At 40.8% G+C, this 25,735-nt stretch overlaps 1 protein-coding gene across 3 annotated transcripts in view; it reads left to right on the top strand.

Annotated features, from left to right (window-relative positions):
• The window catches only part of ATRX (ATRX chromatin remodeler), a 57,436-nt gene extending 38,764 nt beyond the window's left edge, over window positions 1–18,672 (top strand). For all 3 annotated transcript variants that reach the window (XM_072430263.1, XM_072430262.1, XM_072430261.1), the window contains exons 20-33: window positions 249–366; window positions 2,651–2,781; window positions 3,090–3,181; window positions 3,642–3,805; window positions 4,376–4,529; window positions 5,098–5,213; window positions 6,812–6,920; window positions 7,014–7,191; window positions 7,593–7,787; window positions 10,354–10,503; window positions 10,953–11,087; window positions 11,489–11,584; window positions 11,665–11,793; window positions 14,366–18,672. In XM_072430263.1, the coding sequence (XP_072286364.1) occupies window positions 249–366; window positions 2,651–2,781; window positions 3,090–3,181; window positions 3,642–3,805; window positions 4,376–4,529; window positions 5,098–5,213; window positions 6,812–6,920; window positions 7,014–7,191; window positions 7,593–7,787; window positions 10,354–10,503; window positions 10,953–11,087; window positions 11,489–11,584; window positions 11,665–11,793; window positions 14,366–14,632 (2,034 nt within the window). In that variant the 3' untranslated portion in view covers window positions 14,633–18,672. The remainder of the gene's footprint in view (window positions 1–248; window positions 367–2,650; window positions 2,782–3,089; window positions 3,182–3,641; window positions 3,806–4,375; window positions 4,530–5,097; window positions 5,214–6,811; window positions 6,921–7,013; window positions 7,192–7,592; window positions 7,788–10,353; window positions 10,504–10,952; window positions 11,088–11,488; window positions 11,585–11,664; window positions 11,794–14,365) is intronic.
• Window positions 18,673–25,735: the final 7,063 nt, after the last annotated feature.

Here is a 25,735-nt window from a genome sequence, read left to right as displayed (position 1 = left end):
GAGAACAGACCTACAATATATAGAAGGTGACAGTGTGCAGGTGAGAACAGACCTACAATATATAGAAGGTGACAGTGTGCAGGTGAGAACAGACCAACAAAATACAGAAGGGGTGAGTGGCATTTGTTTAGTCACTTATATGTATATTGTAGTGCAGTAAAATGATGTCACTCCCATCTATAAATTTTCTATTATCTGTTAAATAAGTGGTAAAATCCCTGCTACAAATCATTGTTTTTCTGTTTTAGCGAAGAGATTACACGGCACTGACAAAGTTTTTACCTCCAAAGTACGAATATGTTCTGTCTGTCCGGATGACACCAATACAGTGTAAACTCTATCAGTACTATCTGGATAATATAACAGGTCAGTAACAGCTTAATGTCAGTGGTTTCATCTGGAGGGAAAATCCAACTGTGCCAGTTTAGTCCAAATCTTCCACCCAGGTTATATGCAGTGTTTCTTCATTCCTGTCTTCAGGGGTATACCAAAAATCTTTCATCCTGTCCCCAGAGTGTATGTGTAATTATAATCTTCTATCCATTTTCCGAGCTATAATGGTAATGTTCCAGATAATATTGTGCTTGACACACTGCGTTTCCCAGCTGTTTCATATGCATTGTGTATATGATAAATGTTTCTGTTCTCTGATTGGGTTTGTTTAGCTACTGGGACACCTAATTGTGCCGATCACATTCATTCCAAAACCTTTCATCGTGTTGAATGCACATTATTTCCTCTCCTTATCAGAGATCTTCTATTCTTTTTATCCCACCCCAGTGGTATATGAAGATTTTGATGACATCATACATGTAATTACAGCGTGTACCCGCTGATGATGGGCAGCAGATGTGCAATTTGGGTACAAAACATTTACCATTGTCCTAATTGTCAGATAGTTTGCCAACTGTTTTTTTTTCCTATTTTGTTGGACAGACTATTATCATTAAGCCAAGTTTGACGGTAATAAGATACCGACTGAGAAATATTAATAAATGATGTGCTTTAGTAATGCAGCTTTACCCGGAGGAAGCCGAGGGAGTAATCTAATAAATTCTGGACTTGTACGTTTGGGGTTTAAACATCTCTAGAATAGAATTGTGTCAATGTGCTGCTACAGTTTTCTTTTATCTTAAAACTTTGTAGCAGTGGATATAGTTACCAAAGTCAGGACTGCAAATATATACACACAAACACTGTATATACATATCCACATACCATAGATAGGTTTCTTGGTCACCTCCCTTCTCTCATTTGATAGCTGCAAGAATATTATCGGGCTACTTGATCAACTCCTCTTCCTTCCCAGAAAGCTTCAGAGCCAATATTTAGGCTATTTGGACACCTCCCTCTTCAAACAGCTCCAAGGTCATCAATAGAATGTTTGGCACTTCCTTTCCTGGCAGGATTGTTTCAAGGCCAGCTCCTTCCCCTTTCACTATAGCATAAACTGTTCAATAGGCAGCTTGGGCATCTCTTCCGCCTGCCAGAAAGTTCCAAGACTGGCAATGATCTGCTTGAGGACTTTCTGCTTCTCACCAAACCGCTCCAGGGTCAGCAACTGACTCCTTAGGGCAACTCTTTCCCCTTTCTAAACTCCCTCAAAGCGGACAATAGGCTAGGATAGCTTTTCATTTCACCTCATGGGATGGCTCCAAACTTGTCATTAGGATACTTGGTCATCTTATCCTCATTAGATGGCTTTAAAGTTGGCGATAGTAAGGGAAGGCTGGCATGTGCCTTAAATCCCAGCAACCAACACAGTTTTGCATGCTTAGTGATGTAGACATTTTAAAGAGAGCGATCTGGGAGGTAGGAATGCCTGTTACAGAGAGGACACAGCCTGCCCCATTTTGCTATAATACCTCCCTGATCACAATTTTTTTAACATTTAGTTCCTCTTTAAGAAGCGTGATATCAGCACTGTGCTAACCTCCAAATCTTAAGACTTGCACATGTTTTTATTCTATAGAATAAGCTTTAGTCATATGGTTTGGAGTGAAACCTAATGGGCTGAATTACACAGTAGTTTTTCAGAAGCTTCTACAAGGACATTTCCACCAAAGTCCTGGCTATCCACTGCTATGGAGTCTTATTTCTTCCCAAATAATTAATATGTAGATGAAAAAAAATGAATGTAAGAAGCTGAGTATACCCAGATCCACCAATATTTGAGACACGCAGCAAAGCTATTTATGAAACTAATGTTTATCCTATCATACAGTCCATAGCAGTCTGAGAATAATTCACTTTAGAATAGTCTGTTCTATCTATGTGATGAAAATTAAATCCTACCCGCAAACCTAAAAGTGTCTCCTTTTACATTGACAGTGGTGCAGTATATGTTGGGGTAGTGGTTTATATGGTCTTCATTGGCACTGCATTATATCTGCAGTATATATGCTCCTCATCTGCACTTCTGTTGCCCATGGAGTGACAGTGATCTGAGCTACAATGCTGAGTAGGTGTATTGTATATCCTGGGAGCCCACATCTCCCTTCTTTCTTTTCTTGTGGTTTGAAATAAAGCATTTGCTTCTCAGCTTTAGGCCAGATTTCTGTATTGAGCGTAAAAGTGTGAAATGGAAACATCTGCTGCCATCTTGTAAAATCTTGCAATAGTTCGTCCTATAATCCTTTTACCTTGACAGGTGCTGGTGCTGAAGGAGGAGGAGGTCGAGGTAAATCTGGAACCAAGCTTTTCCAGGACTTTCAGGTTTTAAGTAGGATCTGGACTCACCCTTGGTGCTTGCAGCTGGACTATATTAGTAAAGAAAATAAGGTACGGCAGATATCAGACTACATATTTCTGTCTCTGGGAAATGTTTCCCCAATAAACTATGCCAAATAGTGGGTAGAATTTCGGTGAAATAATGGAAATTAGTTTTTTTTTTGAATGCTCAGTGCTATAGATTTGCCTGCTGCTCTTTCATCTGTGATTATGTTCCTTTATATTTCACCATATATGCCCATTATTAAAGCTTTGTTTGAAATGATGTAAGCCAGACTTTTTCCAAGTAACTAAACAGATGTGTTTCAGTTTAACACGGAGCAGTCCATTGTGGTGACGTCATCACTGTGTTTTTGCAGGGTTACTTTGATGAAGACAGCAATGAGGAGTTTGTGGTGTCCGATTCTGAAGAAACCACGCCCAGTCCGAGTTCGGAAGAAGACGCCCCAACGTAAGGACTAAAAGGGTTAACGAGTCCCCTTCAACAATCAGAACTGATTCGGCAAGCAGCCTAATTGTGTTCTACCTACATGAATAATTATTTTCTGTTTATCATCATCTGCCAGAAATTCACTTAGCAATAACGTAATGTGAAAGATCATCAGGAATTAGTCAAACAATCAAAGATAAATGCCAACTGATTTTTCTTGTGGCTTTACCGCACTGTGCCAAAATGTGAATTCAATTACCAATCAAGCCGTTGTTTTATAGTTGGTGTATTTATGTGTGTCCAGGCCATCATGGGACTAGCTGACACTGATTGGTTGTCTGTTTCATCGTTGTTCACATTATGCAACCTGTGGCAGTCCAGGTGCTGCGCAGTCCTTCAGCCCGGAGGAATGAGATTTATTTTATGGCGTTTTTAGAAGTTGTTACAATTAAATAACCACAATCTGTAATTACCTTTAAAGGAAAAAATCAAAGGGAAAAGGCAAGAACTCGAGCAGTTCCAGTGAGGAGGAAAGTGACCGGGACGTGGAAGTCATTAAGGTGTGGAACTCTCGGTCCCGTGGTGGCATTCCAAGGGACTCCAAGGAGGAGCCGGCAAAGACTTCTGTGGCCAAGGTGGAAGAAAGTGAGTTAGTGATCCACAAAAACACTGAAATTAGAACACAACTCCCACATCCAGGAAGAAGCTGAAGGCTCTACATTTAAGGATTGAAGAATATATGTTTTTTTAAAGGTGCTCTTTGCCCAAATTACTAAATAAACATATAATGTCTGGCAGGAATTTGGAAACTTATTTTTTCTCCAGTTCAGTAGCATTTGAGTCTTATTCCTCCGCCTACCTTTGATTGGACAATGGAAGAAAAAACAGCAGTCTGATGAGCTTATCTCTGTCACTCTGTTCAGATTCAGGTCTTTACACACGTTTAGTTAGATCTGCCTGGAGTTCACCTTTAAGGTTTTGGCATTCATAAAACTATTTTGGCACAGTGGACATTTTCATGTTGTACATTTCACCTAATCATTTAAGGAATTCTGTGCTGATACCCCTGGGGTGTTACCTGCTAATGAATGGCACAGGCCTCTCCTGTTTGGTCATTTCTCCACCCTCATTGATATGAAGTGTCTCTATGTGGTAGTTTTTGCAGTATGGATATTTACCTCTTTCTCCCCTTTATTTTTTTTTTCTCCACCACAGGCAAAGCCACATCGTCCTCCACTCCAGGCAGTCCGGCTCCTGACTGGTACAAAGACTTTGTGACGGAAGAAGATGCCGGTGTGCTGGAACATTCTGGAAAGATCAGCCTTCTTTTTGAGATTCTTCGCATGGCAGAGGAACTATGCGATAAAGTGTGAGTTCTTTTCACCTATAATATGTTAGAACATAAATGGAGATCAGTACATTGAATAACAATATCTACAGATCTCAAATGCTAGAGGTTTTCTATCTGAGGACATCAGGAGTTTGAATAAGAATCTGCTGTACTGTAGGGTTTCATCATTGCTTGATCTCTATAGAGCAAATAGACTGTTCACCAGAAAGACCGCAGTAATTCCACTCCTGTAACTTCATCTTTCTATTTACCTCACTTATAGAAGTGGCAAAAAACTAAAACTATTAGCACATTTCAGTATGATTGCTTCGCCATAGGAAGTGATGGTGAACAGGTATGTCCCCTCACCTTCCTAATGTAGATAAGCTGCTGCAATGCAAGTCTATGGCTGAGAGATCTCTGTAGGCTGTCACTGTATACTGTACAGAATTATTAGTCTCTTGGCTGCGTATGGCCTTGGTTCTTTATACAGGCAGGTTCATTTAAAGATCCTACTAGAGAGTTCTATTAATCTTTACTCAAGATCTGATCTGACGAAGCTTTATTAACAGACTGGCTTGTATTAACATTTACTTTCCTCTTCTAGTTTAGTTTTCAGCCAGTCTCTCATATCGTTGGACCTGATTGAAGATTTTCTAGAGTTGGCAAGTATGGAAAAAAATGAAGAAGAAGAAGCAGAGCCCAGACCAATTATATATAAAGGTAGGTTTAAACATTTATTGATGGTCAGATTTAACCCTAAAATTGAACCTGTCCTGGCTGGAACATATCTATTGAGGACATTCAAAGGAATTTTTGGAGAATTATTTCAGGTTCTTTCTGCTTTCATTGGAGATGTACATTAGTCACCTTTGTCCTCCTAAACTGATCAGTTTCTGTACTTTCATGGTTGGTAATGCAGTGCCGACATTAAAACAACATCTTATCGGTGAATTCACCCAGCAGCTGTGTAGTGGTTTTTAATCTACAGACATTGCTTGTAAATAGAGATCTTTCAACGAAGGATAACAAAGCCATGTGTTAAAGCAACACATTCAAAGTACACCAACGTACATTCAAAGTATACTCCACAGTAGACATGCTGGTGACCATTACACTTTAAACCCCTATTCCCGGCTTCCGTATCTTCTGCTATTATCCCCACAAAGCCCCATAGAAGGCCTAAAAAAAACAAATCTCTCGGACATCATTGCATCTTACTGCTTCTCAAGTGCACTCTGTCTGTTTGCTCTCTTCCACCGTTGCCGTATTTCAGATGTACTAAAAGCACTGCATTACACCCCAGTTTACCTTTGTGTTGAAGAGGAATCGGGGTTCATTAGACCAGGTAACCCTTTCCAGCTCCAGAGAATAAGAACGTTACATTGACTTTAATGAGCTTTGAGTTTTCTTCTATTAAAGCTGTTTCGTTTTTCGTGTTGTCTGTTCATTGTGTCCAACATCTGGCACAAAGAGGAACCATAATTATTAGTCTAATTAAGCACAAGCAGCTGTTCTACATTTGAGTGCAAAAAATAATTAGACCTTGAAGGCAGTTGCATTTACTACAGTTTGCAAATTGCTGGGAGGAAACGGTATCTCTAGCTAATTGGAAGCATATCTTCTACTGGGTCTTTTTGATTTTATATCCAATGAACCGAGATTCTGATAAGTCACATCCACTTCCTGTCCTTGGGTAAAGATTCTGCTACTCTTTCATGTTCCTTCAATAAATCATGCACATCAGTAATAAACATGAGACCCAATAATGTACAGCTTAGAAGCAATAAATGAACGTGATCCTGTTATAAACGTAACTTAACTAATATAAATATATATATATATGTATGTGTGTGTAATATATTTACATACAAGTATGTGCACAGGTCATGAGTTTGTATTTAGACTTTTTTTGTAGCAACCTTCTTAGTTCAATTTATTTTTTATGAAACTGTACATCGTATAGCTTGCTCCTCTTTGGTGTCCCGTTTTACATCTTTTCTTATATTGAATTTATCAGAACAGTTATCTTGTGTGGAGGAAAATGAAACCAACTTTTTTGCTCCTTTTACTTGCATAGTTGTGTAAATTGGTGTGCTATGATCCCCATGCAGCTCTCACCATTTTTTTGTGGTCCCCTATTTTACTATTTGAATTGTCCCAAGGCTCAGCTTGTTCCTACACTTCCTTACACTATTTTGTGATTTGTATACTTATGTTTTTGGCTTTTTCTGTGGAATTAAATGTTGTAAGTAGCTATGACTGTAACGTTAGGCAATGAAGTTAGAATGGTGTTTTTCATCACTGAATATTTTTGCCAGGTGAGGGGAAGTGGTTCAGGAATATTGATTACTACCGACTAGATGGTTCAACCACTGCCCAGACAAGGAAGAAATGGGCTGAGGAGTTCAATGACGTCACCAACGTGAGGTAAGATGTTATGATTTATATCCCAGAGCTCACCCCATTTCATTGGTCAGTTTCATGGAAACATTAATATTCTCTCCATCTCTCATTTTCCAGGGGACGTTTGTTCCTCATTTCTACAAAGGCTGGATCCCTTGGTATAAATCTAGTGGCTGCTAATCGTGTGATTATCTTTGACGCTTCTTGGAATCCATCTTATGATATACAGAGTATCTTCAGGGTTTACCGATTCGGTCAAAATAAGCCAGTCTTTGTGTACAGGTTTTTGGCACAGGTTTGTAACATTGTGTTCATGTTGTAAATGATTACAAATTATCCATCAGAGAAGTGCTGCAGACATCTAAGAATTAGATTTTTGTATTCAGTTACTTATGACAATTTGATATTAGACCTCTAAAAGGCCTCAAAATAATTTAAGTATAAATCAATAAATCCTAAAGAAATATTGTCAAGCAAAATAAAATAGAAAGTTTAACATTACTAGTCTTCCACTTTTCTTGCATTGTCCTTCCTGATTGTTATGGGGTAGTCCTCTCTTTCCAGGCCGGAACTGTTACTTGGTTATTATATGGTACAGTATGATCAATGTACTGGTGTATAGAAGGCAATACCCAGGCATTGCTTTCTCTTGGTGTATCGTATAGATGTTCAATAAACCTAGAATTTCTTTCTCAGGGAACCATGGAAGAGAAAATCTACGATCGCCAGGTCACCAAGCAGTCCTTGTCATTTAGGGTTGTTGACCAGCAGCAAATAGAACGTCACTTCACCATGAACGAGCTTACCGAGCTGTACGCATTTGAACCAGATCTACTGGACGACACCAATCCTGAAAAGAAGAAGAAGAGGGAGACCCCCAAGCTGCCAAAAGTAAGAAAACAATTGATAACATACACTGCTGTAACTATCAGTCTGAATACAGGAGTGATAAAGTGCTTCCTCCATTGTATTTCTTAAAGTAAATAGCTATATCTGTTTAAATACAAAAAAATATTTTGATCCTACCAGAAATCTAGTGCTGTCCTGTGCACTCACGTTGCATCATTTCCAGCTCTCATGGGCTACAGAACAGATTCCTCTTGTGTTAGGATCTGAAAATGATGCTCTTACATAAAGTTAAGTGAGTGAATGTTGTCAATTTAGGGGCAAGAAATGTATTAGGCAGGATCACCAGGTCAGGTAAAAAAGGAATACAGCCTATCATATCGGAGCACTGGTAAGCTGCAGAATGAGATGTTTTCTACTTCGTGTAAGTCCAGGTACAGGAACTCACCCGATATACAGCTATGGGGGATAGAGAACAGGAGTGCCTAGGCACAGGAAGTCACCTGATAAGCAGCTATGAGGGTACGGAAGTGTCTAGGCACAGGAAGTCACTTCATAGTCAGTAATGAAGGTATAGAAGTGCATTGGCACAGGAAGTCACCTGATACACAGCTATGGGAATACAGAAGTGCATAGGCTGAGGAAGTATGCTGTTTTTCAAGAGGCAAGATAAATCTTTTAGAATACTGAGACATAGTTAATATTTGTAGATATTTTGTATAACAGCAGGTTTTCTTTTCTGTTCGGCTCCAGTCAGACTTTGAATGTATTTCTGCCTGTAAAGCTGTACACCACTCACTAATGCTTTTTCTGTTTGACAAAGCAGAAAGTGATCACATGCTCTCCGGTGTTGTTCTGCTGGCACTGTGTGCCTTGGCATCTGCAGTCTTGTCCACATTAAAGAAGCCTGCTGTAATTTGACATGCTGGCACAGTCCCAGGGTACAGGGATGGGCAGTGTTGTTGTGCCCCTCACAGCCCTTTCACCCCAGCTCTGACAGTCGGAGTACTCCAGACTTTGGCATGGCTCTGGTAACTTTTATTGGAACAGCGTGAGCAGGTCTCCTTCAAACGTGACTTGTAGGGACTTCTACACTAAAATAAATAGCCGCGGCTTTCATGTGCGTCCAGCGAAAACCTGCAGAAAAACAGCCTACTGTAGGAGTAATGCCGACTGCTAGACGTCTGTGAGCATAATCCAAGAGTAATTCTTTCCTTTTCACTTCTAAAGTTCTTTGAAAGGTAACTTGCTACCCCGTGCTATTACCCCTCCTCCCCTTCGCACACTTATCCAGCGTAGATCTTTCCCACAGACAAAGAATGCCAAGGAACTCGCTGTGAACTGAAGCTTGGATATTAGATGACTTGCAAGGCAGAATAATGGCCTTTCCTTTTCAGGGGGAGATTGATGGCGTGTCTTACCTTGAAGATCAGATTTACCCCACCAGGATAAGGTTGTGGTGTAAACAATAGGGTGTGTTCTTTCCTCCTGCAGATCTATTCATGAAAGGTTTTAGGTACAGACCACCAACAATGACCCCGCAGCTCGTCCGGGGCCAGCTTGGCGACACTAAATTCTGCTGTTCATAGGGCGGCCTTTAAACCTAAGCTGACCCCATAATAATCATTTATGGTATTGTGGTCACACCTGTGTCACACATTAAAGATTGCAGTGCCTAATGTTCATTAATGCTAAAATCCCCTTGTGTCCGTGTCTGACGTCTGGCTGGGGATAGACTTGTCTCTGCTACCTGAAAGATGAATAATTTGTATCACAAGCAATTGTCTTTTTTTTTCTTCCATTCTTCTTTTAATAAAATCTGTTTTCACTTTTATTACATCTGAGTGTTAATAATCTCCTGCAGCCTTATTGCAGCCGCTTTCTGTCTACATGCACTCCAGTGATGGCTGCATTATTATTATTATTATTAAACAGGATTTATATAGCGCCAACATATTACGCAGCGCTGTACATTAAATAGGGATTGCAAATGACAGACTAATATCCCCTCTTCTTGTATGGTGGGGGGGTCCCCTCTTCTTGTATGGTGGGGGGGTCCCCTCTTCTTGTATGGTGGGGGGGTCCCCTCTTTCTGTGGGGTGGGGGGGTCCCCTCTTCTTGTATAGTTGGGATGGGGGTCCACCGATCCCACATGGGCTGGATGTGGTGTGGGACGTACCAGTGGTTGAAATGGGCACACAAAGGGTTAAAAGATAGGAGTTCCTGGCTGGGCTCCCGTCCCTACCCTGCAGGTTTTATAATTATAAATTGGCAGCTTACCACCCATCTCAGAAATATCAGAAAACTCCGGCTTTGAAATCTTAGCTTTCTCTATTTTTCAGATTGGGCCAAGGCAATGTTGTGTAATGCAGATCACAGGCCGATAGCGTCCCCGCACTTCTTTCACTCTGAGATTCGTGATATTGTTTTCCTTATGGTTTTGTTACATCCGTTTATACATGTACGGTAGGTGAACAGGTGGATGGCGGGCTTTTATGTCAGGTATTAACTGAACCGTGATCCCCATGCCTGCTTCTAGTTGATATATGTCCGGTCATACTTGTACAGTTGGTGTGCATCTTGTAAGCTTCTAATTTTCTTTGTGCTCTAGGACACCGTCTTGGCTGAGCTGTTGCAGATCTCCAAGGAGAATATAGTCACCTACCATGAACATGACTCCCTCCTGGACCACAAAGAAGCAGAGGAGTTAACAGAGGAGGAGAGGAAGGCAGCTTGGGATGAATATGAAGCTGAAAAGAAGGTTGGTGTTATTCCACCTAAAAATCAACATATTGCCCCATCCCACCTCCCCATTCCCATACAATTGCTCCCTAAATTCCAATGTGAGTTCTCTATTATATGGAGAGCTACTTAAAGTAGCTCTGGAACAGGAAAATCTGCTTGCTAACTTTTGTATTGTCTAAGTTCCCATCAGAGAACATTGTCACAATAGGTATGTATTGGGGGTCCAGCCTCCTTAGTGCCCCTAGAGATCTTTATGGGCCTGGCAGGAAGCAGGTAAGTTGGCGGGGGTCTTCTAGTTGGGTCATGTAAAATATCTATGTTGCCTATAGATGGTCCGTAGATGTTTCTGTTGTTTACTGAATCCCAAGGTCTTTTTGTTGTCCTGTTTCTGCACTCTTCAGTATGATCAGCTCTTTTTATGACCAACATACGCTTATACGTTTTTTCTTTTTTTTTTCTTTGAAGGGGTTGACCAATCGCTTTAACATAGGAGCCGTAACTGGGATTAATTATGCTCAAGTCAATTACAACTCTGCTCAGTCTCCTTATATGCCATTAAACTTGGGAGCTTTGTCTGCACTCAATAATCAGCAACTGGAAGTAAGTAAATTCAAATGGCCCCATTCAGACAGGCAGGGCTTTAGGGCCAACACTCCAAATCTGCAAGAGGGTGAAAATTGCTGTTAGACTATTGTATATTTTCCTAAAAGATTTTGTATTTATCTTTTGTCTGTTATATATCCCTGCACATGTGCCCCAATAGATAAAGCGAGTATTGTGTACACAAAACCCAATAGACGGGAGCATTAGAGAAGATAATGTATATTTGTGACCGAGGAGAAAGGGTAGTTTGTATACATCCCCCAACTGACTGTAATGGATGGGAGAGGGTAATGTTTACTGGAAATAAAAAAAAAAAAAAATGTGTTTTTTCCTTCTCTAAGTCCTGTCGGACAACGCCTGTCTTGTTTTGTTACAATGTCGTTCTATCCTACATTCAGGATCTGATTAACCAAGGACGAGAGAAAGTGGTTGAAGCTACGAACAGCATTGCGTCTGCCAGGATTCAGCCTCTAGATGATATTCTTTCAACAGTGGTGAGTGATTTTGATGATGGGTCTTTATTGTTCATAAAATAAACGCAGTCCACTGATCATCCCAACATTTCTGTTCCCAGCGGAAGGACAATCCTACTCTGACAGAATCGCAGGCTCAGTCACTGGCTCTAAGCAGGCAATCAAGCCAAGAGTTGGAGATCAAGAGACGTGAGGCCGTTTACAATGATGTTCTGTCCAAGCAGCAGATGGTAACTATTTTACCTTTATATCAAAATAACTTACTATGACTTGAGAGCGTCTTTGTGCCGGATTTCGATTTTGTATAGGGATGACAAAAACTTTTATCTAGAAACGAGTTGCTTCCTTTGTAGCACATGTTGCGGTCTTTCCTAATCATCTCTTTGATGTGGTTTATATGTGTTTATCAAAACATACAAGGAAGCGAGTTGTGGATTGTCTGCTTCAAATCGGAAAATGTTGCGCCTGTTCCCTACTTTTCCAAAGTGGTTTGGTGCCTGAAGCCTGGATGAGTAACTTACTAACACCTCCTCTATTCACCAGGACTGTTACTGTGATCCCAAATATCTAATAAAAGTGCCATTGTGTTAATAATATCCTCTGATGCTAAATAATACGTAGCCCAATGTTTGGTCAAACCCTTGCCAGTTTATCATAGTTGGGGCCCATGCCCGCTTACCATTTCCTAACATTTAACCAGAGTTTTGTTCATTTAGACCAGCTAAAAGTCATTTAACCTCCTGAGTGGTATTCCTGAGTGTGACTCTGGGTGCATTTTTAAGGCAAAAATCGCTATTCCTGAGTCACACTAGGGGTAGCTTTAAGCTAAAAAAGCTCTCTTACCTTACTCCGTCGCTGTCCCCCGTCGTCCTACTGGTCCCCGCAGGTCCTGGGGACACGTCCGTCTCCTCCGATCTCCAGCCGTGAAGTACAGAGATGCCCTACGGGGTTTCCCGGTGACGTTGGTGCGACCGGGACTTATCGACGTGAAATTCAAATCATTTTGTATTGGATTCAATACAAAACAGCTGTATTGAGTCCGATACAAGGAAATATTAATATAATAAATACATATATTATATATATTCTGCTGTACATTTATTACATATTTACCTATTGTATTTTTTTTAAAGTTTTGGTGTTTTTAATGTTTTAATTTTTAATTTTTTTTTTTAAATGTAATAAATGTATTGACTATTAGACATGTGTCGGTGAGTTATGCCTAAGAAATTTAGATCTACAATGAAAAATAAATTTCCATGCAAAAAAAATTGTACCGCTTTTTGCACGGAAATTTGGACAGAATCGGACCGCTTGGGGGGTTAAAATATGTATTGCCCTCGTTTGTATGAAATGGACTAATTTGTGAGTCTATTCTTCTTTCTGAGGAATCCCTTTATGTTCATGTGAGTAATTCCTACACGGTTATTTCCAGTTACTTTACACAATCATTCCAGCCACTGGGATCCAAGTTATTTGGTGCACGCATTGCTCTGGAATGTTCCAGCTTCCACAAGTTTTTGGCCATATCTGTGCCATTCCTGTCCCGAAACTCTTCCCCACCATGTATCTTTTTCTCCCTTTTGGCATCTTTCAATCCTGCGTGTGGTGTTACCCTCCCCTGATAATGTTTTTGGAAGACACTTGAAGTACAAATGACCATGACTGATGGGAGTTGTGTTTTCTCAGTGCTGAGGTGCAGCCTGACCTGTAAAATAGAAGTGGCTGAGACAAAACGCTCACACTGGATGCCAGCCTGTTAGTGATGGTGATAAGTTTAATGGCTTTCCCATCTGGATGGGTGTCCCTCACTAATTGATTACAAAGCAGAAAGCATGTTTCCCTACTGGCAATTATCTGATATGAAAATACCTCGTTCCCTTGTTTAACGTATTCCAAAGTGTCTCATTTACTTCTGCCTTCTCTTTTCTGATCTGCAGGCTAAGCCCATCTCTTTCCTGATTTTACCAAACCTAAATTCTTATCCAGATCTGTAATTAAACTGCACCCTTCCATCTTTGTCCTGGCATGCTGGTATTTGTAGTGATTGCATGTTTACATTCTAAATGTAAATGTCTAATATTAGTCATCAAGAAAATAGTTTACTGTAAATTTGTATTGTAAATAGCATTGATATTCTTTGGCATACTGAGCATGAGCAACAGCACCACTTCTGACATTATGAAGAGTTGTGTGTCCTATCGCAGCCCCTCTACAAGCCTAGTACCCTTCCCCTAGGGGGAAGGGATCTGTAGTCCATCTGAGGAGAATCCAGGCTGAGCTGACAACACTACCTGAGATTTCAGCTCAGCAGAGGGACCGTTGTCAGCTCAATAAAGTCACAAAATTTCTGGTGGAATTCTTTTTAAATCTGCTGCCTCTTATGAAAGACAAAACATTAGTTAGTGCATTTACTAAAGGGATGTACACTGACTGCTCAGATGTCTTTGTTTTATTTGCATCAAACAATATTGGCATTCTCATACAAATCTATAGTTTGAAAAGCCCTCTTGAAGCAGATGAAATGCAGTTCAGAAGGTCATCTAAAGGTTAGATGGTACCTGTCAATGCTTTTTAAATGATTTCAGAAGCATTTCAAATTGATCCTTTAACACAAGCTGACACAAGTCTGTTCACACATTAGGGTAACTAAAAGCTGTAACCTAAATATATGGTGACTATAACGGGGCCAAAGCCTCACTGAAGCTGGTATGTACTCATATCAAAGTAATGTAATAGACATGTGAAAGCATTACTTCCAGGATGTTGTGCAGAATCTCATTTATTTTCTTGTTTCTGCAGTTAATCGGCTGCGTCCAGCGAATATTGATGGGCCGAAGATTACAACAGCAATATAACCAGCAGCAACAACAACAGATAGCTATGCAGCAGCAAGCAGCATTGAACCGCCTGATAATGCAGAAATCTCCAAACATCATTCTAAACCCAGCTAACTATCAGCAAATTGACATGCAAGGACTGTATCAAAATCTCCAGGGCCACATGCAGAGAGCACCACCTCCTATTAGAGCGAAATCTCCTGGATCTTCCCAGGCCAAAAAAATCTGATGTTGCACTAAGACTTTTCAAAGGACTGTCTTCATCTTTTCCTTTTTGTGTGTATCAGAAGCACCAACAAGAAAATGTTTGGTTGATTCCATTCAAATGCCAAACTGTCCCCTCTGTCAGCTTTGCAGTGAAATTGTATTTTTGTTTGATATCAGAAGGGTCACTTGGAACTTTTTTATCCACGTTGCAGAAATGCATTGCCCTCTCACCTGCTCCCCGTGCTGACTTTAAGACTCTTCTCCTAGGAGCTGGAGCAGATTTCATGCAAGAGCTATCCAATCTTTTAGTAGCCAATTCACTGTATATAATACAGCTCAACAGATCACCACCTGACATTCTATAGTCATTCTATGTGTCATGGGAGAACGCTGAAAATGCTAGTGTTCCTGGTTGTGTCTCATTTCAGTATTTGAGTCCCAAACCTGGAACCAGCATTTGGCAGAATTACTTCTTTGTACTTGTTTTGAGTAGGTGACTTTAAAAAGTATTAAAGCCAAAGTGTTTGCATGGCAGCCAGGCAACTGGAACATTTAGAAAGAAAGGGCAATCATAAAGCGGACTTTGCAGTAAACAAGCGGCTCTACTTAAGGTCAATTCCCCTCTAACAGCAAGACATGTAAATAAACTAGTTACACCCTGCCCTGGCTTCCATATTGATGATCCTCTGATGAGAACCTGGGGAATGAAGAGTATCCCAGATCTTGTGTGGTGACCCTTCTGCCCTGCGAGATTTGACATGCTCAGCATTTCCTGGGATGTCACCAAAGGATGATGGTGTATTAGTGTTTACTGCAGCTTCGTCTTTAGTATTTCTCATGCAGCAAGTTTTATTTAATATACAGGTTTTCTATAAGGACTGTATCTGGTCTTCTGTAGCCTCTTAGATATGGGGCGGAGAAGGAAATGGTTTCCTGAGACCAGAGCCGCTTGGCTGCTCCTATGCAGATTAGGTGATTGGTAAAAGTAGTACTGATTACATCTCCAGATTTATAAAGATGAAACAACCAGAGCTGTTCATCCTGTTAAGCGATCCACTGGAGATGGCTGAGTGTGCACATCATCCGGTGTATCGCCCAGCTTTGCTTTTAGTAAGTAATCCCTCTCACAGAGCCGTTTGAATCGTACGAAATAAAGAGAGACGACGATCTTCCACTCTGTACAGCTGGTGTAGCGATCTGCCATTCATCTACCATCTACAGATTTTAAATATTGAATTTGCATCCCTGTGCCTTTGTAAATATTGTTTTCAGCTTTTTTTTTTCTTTTTCATCAGTTAGCAGTTTACATTTTTATGTTGTATTTTTGTCTGCCCGCATACTGCGCCAAGAATTTTGTTTTTACAATCCTTTGAATTTGCACAGTTAATTCCACAATATGAGTAACTTATATATTCCACTAGTCGGCTTGCAGATTTTGTGTACCCCACGCTGCCTGGCAAGGAGCGATAATGGCCCTTCAATTCATTCTCTTAATCTTGATATGCAGATTTCTAAATAAAAACGATATTTTTTATGTGCCCTGAATGTGGACCAGCGTTTTCAAGAGAGAGATTACTATGTGAATGTTCGCCTTTTGCTGCTACATGCACAAGAAATTCTTTTTAGAGACTTACTAATAGAACATGGCAGATTTTTTTTTTTTGGGGGGGGGGGGGGGGGATTTGGGATGACCTTAGGGACCACATTTTTGCTTAAATAACTGCTGATAGTGAATCTGAATCTTGGTATAATTACCAACGAAGGATACTCAGTTCTCTTTCTGCAGATGTATATAATAAAAGCTGTTTCTCCAAATTGTTTCAAAAGAGTAAAATAAAATTAATCTACCGATGTGGGAATTTCAGGGGGAAATCAATGCGGTCTGCAATGGATGCAACAAAACAACAAGTGATACTTTGTGAAATGCACCTGAAACAGGTTTGCATCATTTTAACATTAATTTATAGGGTGCCATTGTTGGCTTCTGCTAGAAATGCCACATTGGTGGTTGATCTGATGGCTTTAACGGGCCCCCTAGGAAACGGGTGGCAGCCTGTGAAAGGAAACCAATAATACTTATCTGCTCAGCGGGTGCTATGTCCAATCTTTGCTCTCATCAAGAGCTCTGGAATCTTCAGTATGTGACACTTCCAGGACTTGGGATGTTGTGGTCCATCCTCTGGCTCCTAGGTCACTTGCTGTGATCAAAATGGTGTCTGGTAGTGACCTAGAGAGCAGGAAAAAGCAACGGCAGCAGATGGCGGAACATCCTACAATTCTAGGGAAGTCAGATCACAAGTGATAATCATGGCTTTTTTTGGACAGACACCTTGTTTTTTCTTCTTACTGGGTACTTCTTCATTTGTGTTGGTGACCTCGAAGTAATGGATTTACTATGGTTGCATGCTTCTGGATCAGAGACTACAGAAGCCATAGGATTAGCATAATAGTTAGGTAACTAAACTTTTTATTTTTGTTAAAGGGCAGCACTGGCAGCCTTTTGTATTTTAGCACCAGTTTTCTTTGATTTCAGTTATCTTGTTTCGGAGTATTGACAGCTGCAGCCACCATAGGATTGCTTATGGCTTCTATAAGAAGGATGAGGTACAGACACTGCGTTTATTTCCACTTACATGCCGACTGAGGGTGCAGATTCCTTTGCTTGGTTTAAATCAGGTAAGGGGAGAATACTCCTGGATATATGGCATAAATACTATGCTCCAAATTGATATATCTATCCATATATACCCAGCATTTGGCATGGTATGTATGTCATCTGTGTAGTGTAACACAAGACAATACCAGGCTGGTTGTAAATTCACATATTGTGCTCCTTATTGTTTTACACTTAATAGAATAAAGAAACATTTCATCGCTTTCGGATAAAATATAAACTTCAGCTTGCAAATTTCCATAATACTTGTTTCAGTTGAACTCTTGTTACATTTACTAGGGAGGATCACTTTGTAAAGGGTTAATCTACCTGCCCAGGTCTCTTTAGTAGGGTATGAGCCCATCTGTGGCTCCTTAGGAATGAGCCTGTTTGGATGGATCAATCTTTTAAATGTTTTATTTAGGTTTAGGGGGAACTTGTTTAATTTCAGAGTTTGACGCAAACCTTTACCATTTATAAATAGATTTCTTGTCTTTGAGCCGGCACCAGGAGTAGCAGGCATCTCCCTATCTAATAGGAGGGATGTAGGTGGGCAGGATGCAGTCCTGAGGTCAGTCAAAATGGTGGAAAAGTTCACCTACAGTTCTGACAAATGTTCAGGTGTGCTTGCTCTCTATTTTTTACTGTCTTCATTAAATCATTTATGTAATGGTTTAAAATATGATCCTTCTGTGCTTCTTTTTGACCTTCTCAAAAAGTTTTTTTTTTTCTTTATTGTAAAGTCCGTAGTTTTGCATTCTACAGGTGGACTGGGACTTCTTACTAACAGGACTCTGAAAATGCGAACTCTGGGGGTGTTCACCATGGACCATTGTCAGCAGTCCGTCATTAGGCATTTTAGCTGCATTTACCGTTTTTGTGATTAGCTTTAAGCAATGATAAAGAGACTTCTTGACCTTAGAAGAGATGAGGATCATTTTTATGTTGTAGATGTTTTAACGAGCTGCAGCAGCTTAAAGCACAGTTGCTTGTATTCCAGTTTTGCCTGCTAACTTCACATTTCAATGCTGTTACTTTGGATGTAAAGCATTTTTCGCTTGGTATTTGTGATATTGTACATGTATGTCCCAGTTGTAAAGTAGTTTCAGTCCATTTAACCAGCTTTGGCTGCTGAAATCATACAGCTGTGAAAATCTTTGCCTTTTCCGGCTCTTTGATTTCTCCCTTTCTTCAATATCTGAAGTACTATATGAACGTTACTACTTCTGACAAAGTTTTTTTTTTTTTCTTTCTTTGTAATATACTGAAAGACTGAAATTGTGTTTTTAATGAGCAAACATTTAAATCTGGAAATATACTCTGTGTTTTCACCATTGAAAGTGCTGTTTAGTAGTTGAAACTTAAAAAATATATTTAATATCTCATTTAATAAAGTGACCAAAACCGTTTCAAGGCTTTGTGTGTGTAAGCTGTTCACCTTACATGACATCCAGAGGCGGCAGGAATTGTGGGAATCAGCTGCTTGGCAGAATGTTAATCTTCAAATGTTATCAAAATGTCATTTAACCACTCCATCCATAACACAATCTTTGCCTTCTGATTTGAAATAGAGGTAACAACACAGCTGAAGTGCAGTTCCTTACTTACATTCCTACAGAGCACACAGCCGGCCATTCAATCCAAACATTTATTCAGCAGCAAGGCAGCCCCTTTGCAATACACGGCCCACACGAAGGTAAGAATATTGCCATAACCTGGCTGGTTGTATACACTGATTTTCTTTCACGGATTAGGAGTGAGATTTATTCCTTGCACTATTCACACAAATAACTCTACACATGATAATAGCCTCTGATAATACAAGAAATTGTCAATTATTATCTATATAGCACATTGCTTTAGTGTTTGAAAACCTATACTCTCTCTGATATCTACGCCATACAAGTGTCAGTTTCTTTGTACATTTGTTCTAGGAATACTTACCAGGGCACTGCAGCACAATGGGGTCCAACAGCTGCTGACGTTTAGACTAGAACTCTAGACAAAATAAATGGCATTGTCCGGGAGGGAAAAGATCTTTTATGGCCTATAATGCAATAAGATTTTTTTTTTCATTTAAAGCAGTTGGGGCACAAATGTAACAAAGAAGGATTCCCCCAGATTTATCCTTATTCTTTTCATAACAAGGATTTTCTCCTTGGTCTGGTAAATGAAGTAACGAAGGGGGAATCATCTATTTCAAGGCAGAACTGTGCAGTATTATCATATATCATATCAAATATTATATTTGATATATCAAATCAATGGCTGCAAATGCCACAATTCCCTAAAAACAGATATGTGGTTCTGTTATGCATTGGGGTGCATCTCCGTGCCTACTCCACATCAATCAGATGCAAATTTTCTGTCACCAGATTATTATAATAGGTCCTCTACCTTAACAAGTTTATTGAGAAATCATAATCTGAATGTATATTTAGCTGCATTCATGTTATTACAATCTGGAATTCATCTTTTTGCTGGCCACAGACGGGATAATAATCTATGAAACAAGTTAGAAAACCTAAAAGTTATGTGACCATGATGCCACAATTTCATAGTCACATAACATAACTTTTAGGTAAGAAAACAAGCCAACATATTTCAAAGACTGTAAAGTGCCCTGTTCATCAGGGCTTTAAAGTGAATATTGAATCAGTTATAAATATAAGACCATAACTCCTGATATTTAGACGGATCCTCTATAAGGGAAAGGATGCTTTGATACTAAAAGTACAAATAGGCCAAAATAAAAATACATAAAATACTCTTCTGAGGTGTGCCATTATACGGCCTAACTAGTTCATTATAGATTTTACTGTGCATGGTTTTTGGATGTGTTACCTCTGATCTATTCAGTAATAACTTGCCAGGGTATCTAACTTTATATTGCTGTGCCCCCTAGCAGAGATTCAGCTTTCTTCCTGTACTAAAGATCTCACTAATGAAGAGAATCACAGAGAAATAGATCTATCCATTCATCTATGTGTGACTTTCACCCAACAAATAAGGAGCGGTCGCTGAGGTCACTCCACACTTCAATCAGATCTATTTTCCAAACCGTTTTAATGTTAACAGCTGCAATATAAAAGCATTGTTGGTAGTTATTGGAAATCTCCTGAACTGACCGAATGTTCCCACAGTGATTTGCATGTATGAAGCAGCTGGAAATGTGTCCCTTTCTCACAGTGACTTTCCTGACTCCTACCAATCTAATGTACCAGTGTGTACCCCAATGCCCCGGAAATGGCCCGCTCCGCACGCAGCAGCTGTTCCCTGTGTGGGACATTCATGCCAACACTTTAATTTTCTTCCTTGATCAAGATTTTCCAAAATGTTTAACCCCTTTCTGTCCAAAGTAGAGTTTCACAACACCGAGCATAAAAGTACTGTCACTGTGGGAAGTGTAACCCGCGGAACTTCGTCCGTACCCTCAGTGATCAGTCTTCCAAAATCAGAAGAAAGAGTTCTTCTGTACCCCCTACCCCCAGTAATCAGTGTTCCACGGTCTAAAGCATTTCCTCAGTACTCCCTACCACCAGTGATCAGTCTTCCACAAGCTAGAAGAGGAAGAGTTTCCTCACTACTGCCTACCCCCCAGTGATCAGTCTTCCAAAATCAGAAGAAAGTTCTTCTGTACCCCCTACCCCCAGTAATCAGTGTTTCGCAGTCTAAAGCATTTCCTCAGTACTCCCTACCACCAGTGATCAGTGATCTGTATTCCTCAAGCAAAATAAATTGTGTTTCGTCTTTCTCCCCTACCCTCAGTGATCAGTATTCCACAGGCAAAATGAAGCTTTCTTCAGTATCCAATACCCCCCAGTGATCAGTCTTTTACAAGCAAAAAGAACTATTTCCTCAGTCCCCCCCCCCTCTTATTGATCAGTCTTCTACAGGAAAAGGAAGCATCTCCCCAGTACCCGTTACCCCCAGTGATCAGTCTTCTACAGGCAAAAAGGAAGCATTTCCTTAGTTCCCCCCAAGCCGGATGATCAGTCTTCAACAGGCTAAAGAAAGTGTTTTCTTACTACTGCCTACCCCCATTGATCAGTATTCCACAAGCAGAATGAAAGAGTTTCTTCTGTACCCCTTGCCCTCAGTGATCAGTATTCCAAAGTCAAAAGGAAGCATTTCGTCTGTACCCCCTAGCTTCGGTGATCAGTCTGTCAAAGGCAAAAGGAAGCATTTTCTCAGTACCCCCTACCCCTGAGTGTTCAGTATTAAACATCTCGTCTGTACTCCTCTGCCCCCCAGTGATCAGTCTGCCATAAGCAAAAGGAAACATTTCCTCACTACCCCCTACCCCCCCAGTGATCAATCTTCCAAAGGCAGAGGGAAGCATTTCCCCCATACCACCTACCCCCCAGTGATTATTCTTCCTTAGGCTGAAGGAAGCATTCCCCTAGTACCCCCTACCCCAAGTGATCAGTCTTCCAGAAGCAGAAAGAAACGGTACCTCAGTACCCCCAGTAATCAATCACCCACGGGCAGAAGGAAGCATTTCCTCAGTACCTCCTACTCCCAGTAATCAGTCTTCATGAGGCAGAAGGAGTTGTTCCTCAGTACCCCCTACCCCTTAGCAATCAGTCTTTCACAGGCAAAAGGAAGCATTTCCTCTATACCACCTACCACCCAGTGATCAATTTTCCCCAGGCAAAAGGAAGCATTTCCCTCATACCCCCTACCCCCAGGGATCAGTCTTCCACAGGCAGAAGGAAGCATTTCCTCAGTACCCCCTACCCCTGAGTGATCAGTCTTGCACAGGCAAAAGGAAGCATTTCCTCTATACCACCCAGTGATCAATTTTCCTTAGGCAGAAGGAAGCATTTCCTCCATACCCCCAACCCCCAGCGATCAGTCTTCAACGTACAGAAGGAAGCATTTCCTCAGTACCCCCTACCCCCAGGGATCATTCTTCCACAGGCAGAAGGAAGCATTTCCTCTATACCACCTACCACCCAGTGATCAATTTTCCCCAGGCAAAAGGAAGCATTTCCCTCATACCCCCTACCCCCAGGGATCAGTCTTCCACAGGCAGAAGGAAGCATTTCCTCAGTACCCCCTACCCCCAGGGATCAGTCTTCCACAGGCAGAAGGAAGCATTTCCTCAGTACCCCCTACCCCCAGGGATCATTCTTCCACAGGCAGAAGGAAGCATTTCCTCTATACCACCCAGTGATCAATTTTCCCCAGGCAGAAGGAAGCATTTTCTCAGTACACCCACCCCCATTGATCATTCTTCCACAGGCAGAAGAAAGTGTTTCATCAGTACCCCCCAGTGATCGGTCGTCCACATACAGAAGGAATTGTTCCCTCAGTACCCCCTTCCCCAAGTGACCAGTCATCCACAAGCAGAAAGAAGAGATACCTCTGCCTGGCACCTACCCCCAGTAATCAGTATACTAAAGGCAAAAGTAAGCATTTCCTCATTTGTCCCAGTGGTCAGTCTCTAACCCGGCAGAAGGAAGTGTTTGCTTAGAACCCCTACCCCCAGTGATCATTCTCCCACAGGCAGAAGGAAGACTTTTCTCATTGCCCCCTACCCCCAATGATCATTCTCTCACAGACAGAAGGAAGTTTTTTTCTGTACCCCCCACCCTTAGTATACCACAGATGGAAGGAAGTGTTTCCTCAGTACTTCCCCTCAGCACCCAGTGGACAGACTGAAACATTGTAAGGTTGTTGCTAGTTACGAGGTGAGCGGCTGTCGCAGGGCTGAGCTCAGACATATGCAAACATGACCAAAATTTGTAGAGACACCAGGATCTGCATGATTGTGTCCTTTATGACCCAGCTTGAATGCCTTAGGGGGGAGTATTGTATTTCCTGGAAATGTTATCGTGACACATTACTTATATATCCCAAAGTTCCATCTGGATCACAAATCATCCCGGAAAAATGTGAATACATGTGCATGGCTACAAAAGTAGCACGTTTTCAAATCAATCCTTTGGGGTGGGGGGAACACACCGCAATGGATGACTTAGGCTACGTACATACGACTAACGACCAATCGTTCGATAATTGTTAACAAAAAACGCAACAATGCCGATGAACGAGGAATGTCGCTCAAAACGAACGAAATGATTTCACTCACTTTTAAAGTCTGAATTTACTTCCTGAAGAGTAATTCACAAGAAATGTTCTGGCAAATCCCCAAAAAATATCATTAAAGTTGCATTTGGGGTTTAAAGTCCCCCATCATCCCCCTCCTCCCATCACTGCCTGAAAATTAACATCCAGCTTTGGTTACGATAAGGTCCCATGCCCATTTATCAGTGCCCAACATTGCTTAAAGGGACGCAGTGGAAACAACAATGGTAACTTTTATCTACAACTTTTTTTAGGCTCCAAGGATGGTAAACCCACCTTTATCGTGTATTCTTTGCATGTACCAAGGGGTAATTAATTGGCATTGTTCGTGGTTCTTCACTGCCCTCATCCTGGAGCAATGGAAGGAAAAAGAGAGCCCTTGCTGCGGAGGGAGTGAGAAAGGGGGGTAACTAGGTGAAGGGGTAAGTAATGACAAAAAAAAGTGCATTCTATTGTTCAATTGAACACAAAGAACTTGAGATGCCACAGGAGAACACAGATTATGTGTAAAGCACTATAACCCAATGAAACCACCTCCTAAACTGATCGGAATATGGAAAATTGAAATTTGCAGTGAGTGACCTACGTTTAGATACTATCACTACGTCACTATCAACTAACACAATATTGTATTACCATTCAGTTTGGCTTTTGTGTAGCTCAAATGAGGAATTCCAGACCCTATTGCAGGTTATGACTGGCTCAACGCTAGTCACCTTCCATTCTGCCTTCTCATTTACCCCCCATATTCAGAACATTTCCAGGTCCGGTCACTTTCACCTACACAACATCTTCAAAATCCGCCCCTACCTGTCCCCTGAGACCACCAAACTCCTTGTACATGGTCTTATCATCTCCCGTCTGGACTACTGTAACATCCTCCTCTCTGGTATTCCACTAACCCGACTCTCTCCTCTACAATCTAATATGAATGCTGCTGCCAGACTCATCCATCCGTCCCTTCGCTCCTCTTCCGCTGCATCTCTTTGTAGTTCTCTCCATTGGCTTCCATTTCACCTTAGAATCAAATTTAAGCTCCTGTGCTTTGCCTTCAAATCCCTACACAGTTATTGTCCCACTTACATCTCTGACATGGTTAAAAAATACTCCCCCTGCCGCTCTCTCCGCTCCTCCAATGACATACTACTGACTTCCTCACTCATAACCTCATCACACGCACGGATACAAGACTTCTCTAGAGCTGCCCCAACTCTCTGGAATGGTCTCCTCGTCCTATTCGGCTTGCTCCTACTTTCTGCTCATTTAAAAGAGCGCTCAAACCCATCTTTTCAAACTTGCCTACCCGGCTTTTCTGTCTCCTAAAACCCTCACTACATCCCAATATTACATATCTCCCCTCCTATTGTGTGATACTTCCCCACTTTCTAGATTGTAAGCTCTTCAGGGCAGGGTCCTCTCCTCCTGTATTACTGTCTGTAACTGTCTGTCATTTGCTACCCCTATTTAATGTACAGCACTGCATAATATGTTGGCGCTATATAAATCCTTTTTATTATTAATAATAATATTAATAATAATAATAATTATTATTATTATAATATTAATGAAAATTTGAACATTAATAGATAATACATTTACGTTAATATTTACTTAGGACTTAAAGACATGATTTGATTTCTATAAGGATTCCTTTGCGGGGCGGAAGAGGGATGGATGGGCCACCCTGATTAGTAAGTAGACCTCCTTGGCCTAGAGATGGTTAATCAGAGGAAACCTTTGGGAAAATACAAGGCAAACATGAAAAATGGTATCCTGTCCACATGCTCTGGGGAAGATAATGCAGAGCTTGTTCCCCTGTGGAAATACCAAGCCATCTAATAACAGCTCAGCTTATCTTGCTTTAGCGTTGACAAATCCTCTGGTTTCAGAGATGATAGAGACTGCACAATGTCTGTTCTCATTAGTCTTCCAGGCTTCTGATTGGGGCAGCTGGAATCTTGCTACAGACCTCCATCAGACATTTAACTTATGCCAAGATTGGACTGTGTATCCCTTCAAAAAAAAGTTTAGATTCGTCCAATCCAAGGCTCATTGACCCCAAAATTAAAACTCACCCTAATAAATAAATAATAAATTGGAAATTGATGAATTTGTCACTTTGGTGTCTGTTATCCTAATTTTTGACCCGTGAGTATTTTTTCTATTCATACAAGGTCAATTGGCTGGCTCTGAACATCTAAATTAATTTGGTGGTGTGTCATGGAGGTGTCGGTCAGACAGTAAAGGCATTCTCAGTGCTGGGTATTAACCTCCCTAGCGTTTTATTTCTTTCCGGTTTTATATGTCTAAAAGCTGTACATTGTTTTTCATGAAAATTTATTTTACAGTATAATATAATAGTATGAGTATAATAAAGTT

The sequence above is a fragment of the Pyxicephalus adspersus genome, chromosome Z (assembly GCF_032062135.1).
Source record: "Pyxicephalus adspersus chromosome Z, UCB_Pads_2.0, whole genome shotgun sequence".
Taxonomy (NCBI): domain Eukaryota; kingdom Metazoa; phylum Chordata; class Amphibia; order Anura; family Pyxicephalidae; genus Pyxicephalus; species Pyxicephalus adspersus.
The sequence above is the reverse complement of the archived record's forward strand: the minus strand, read 5'-3'. Positions and strand labels throughout refer to the sequence as shown.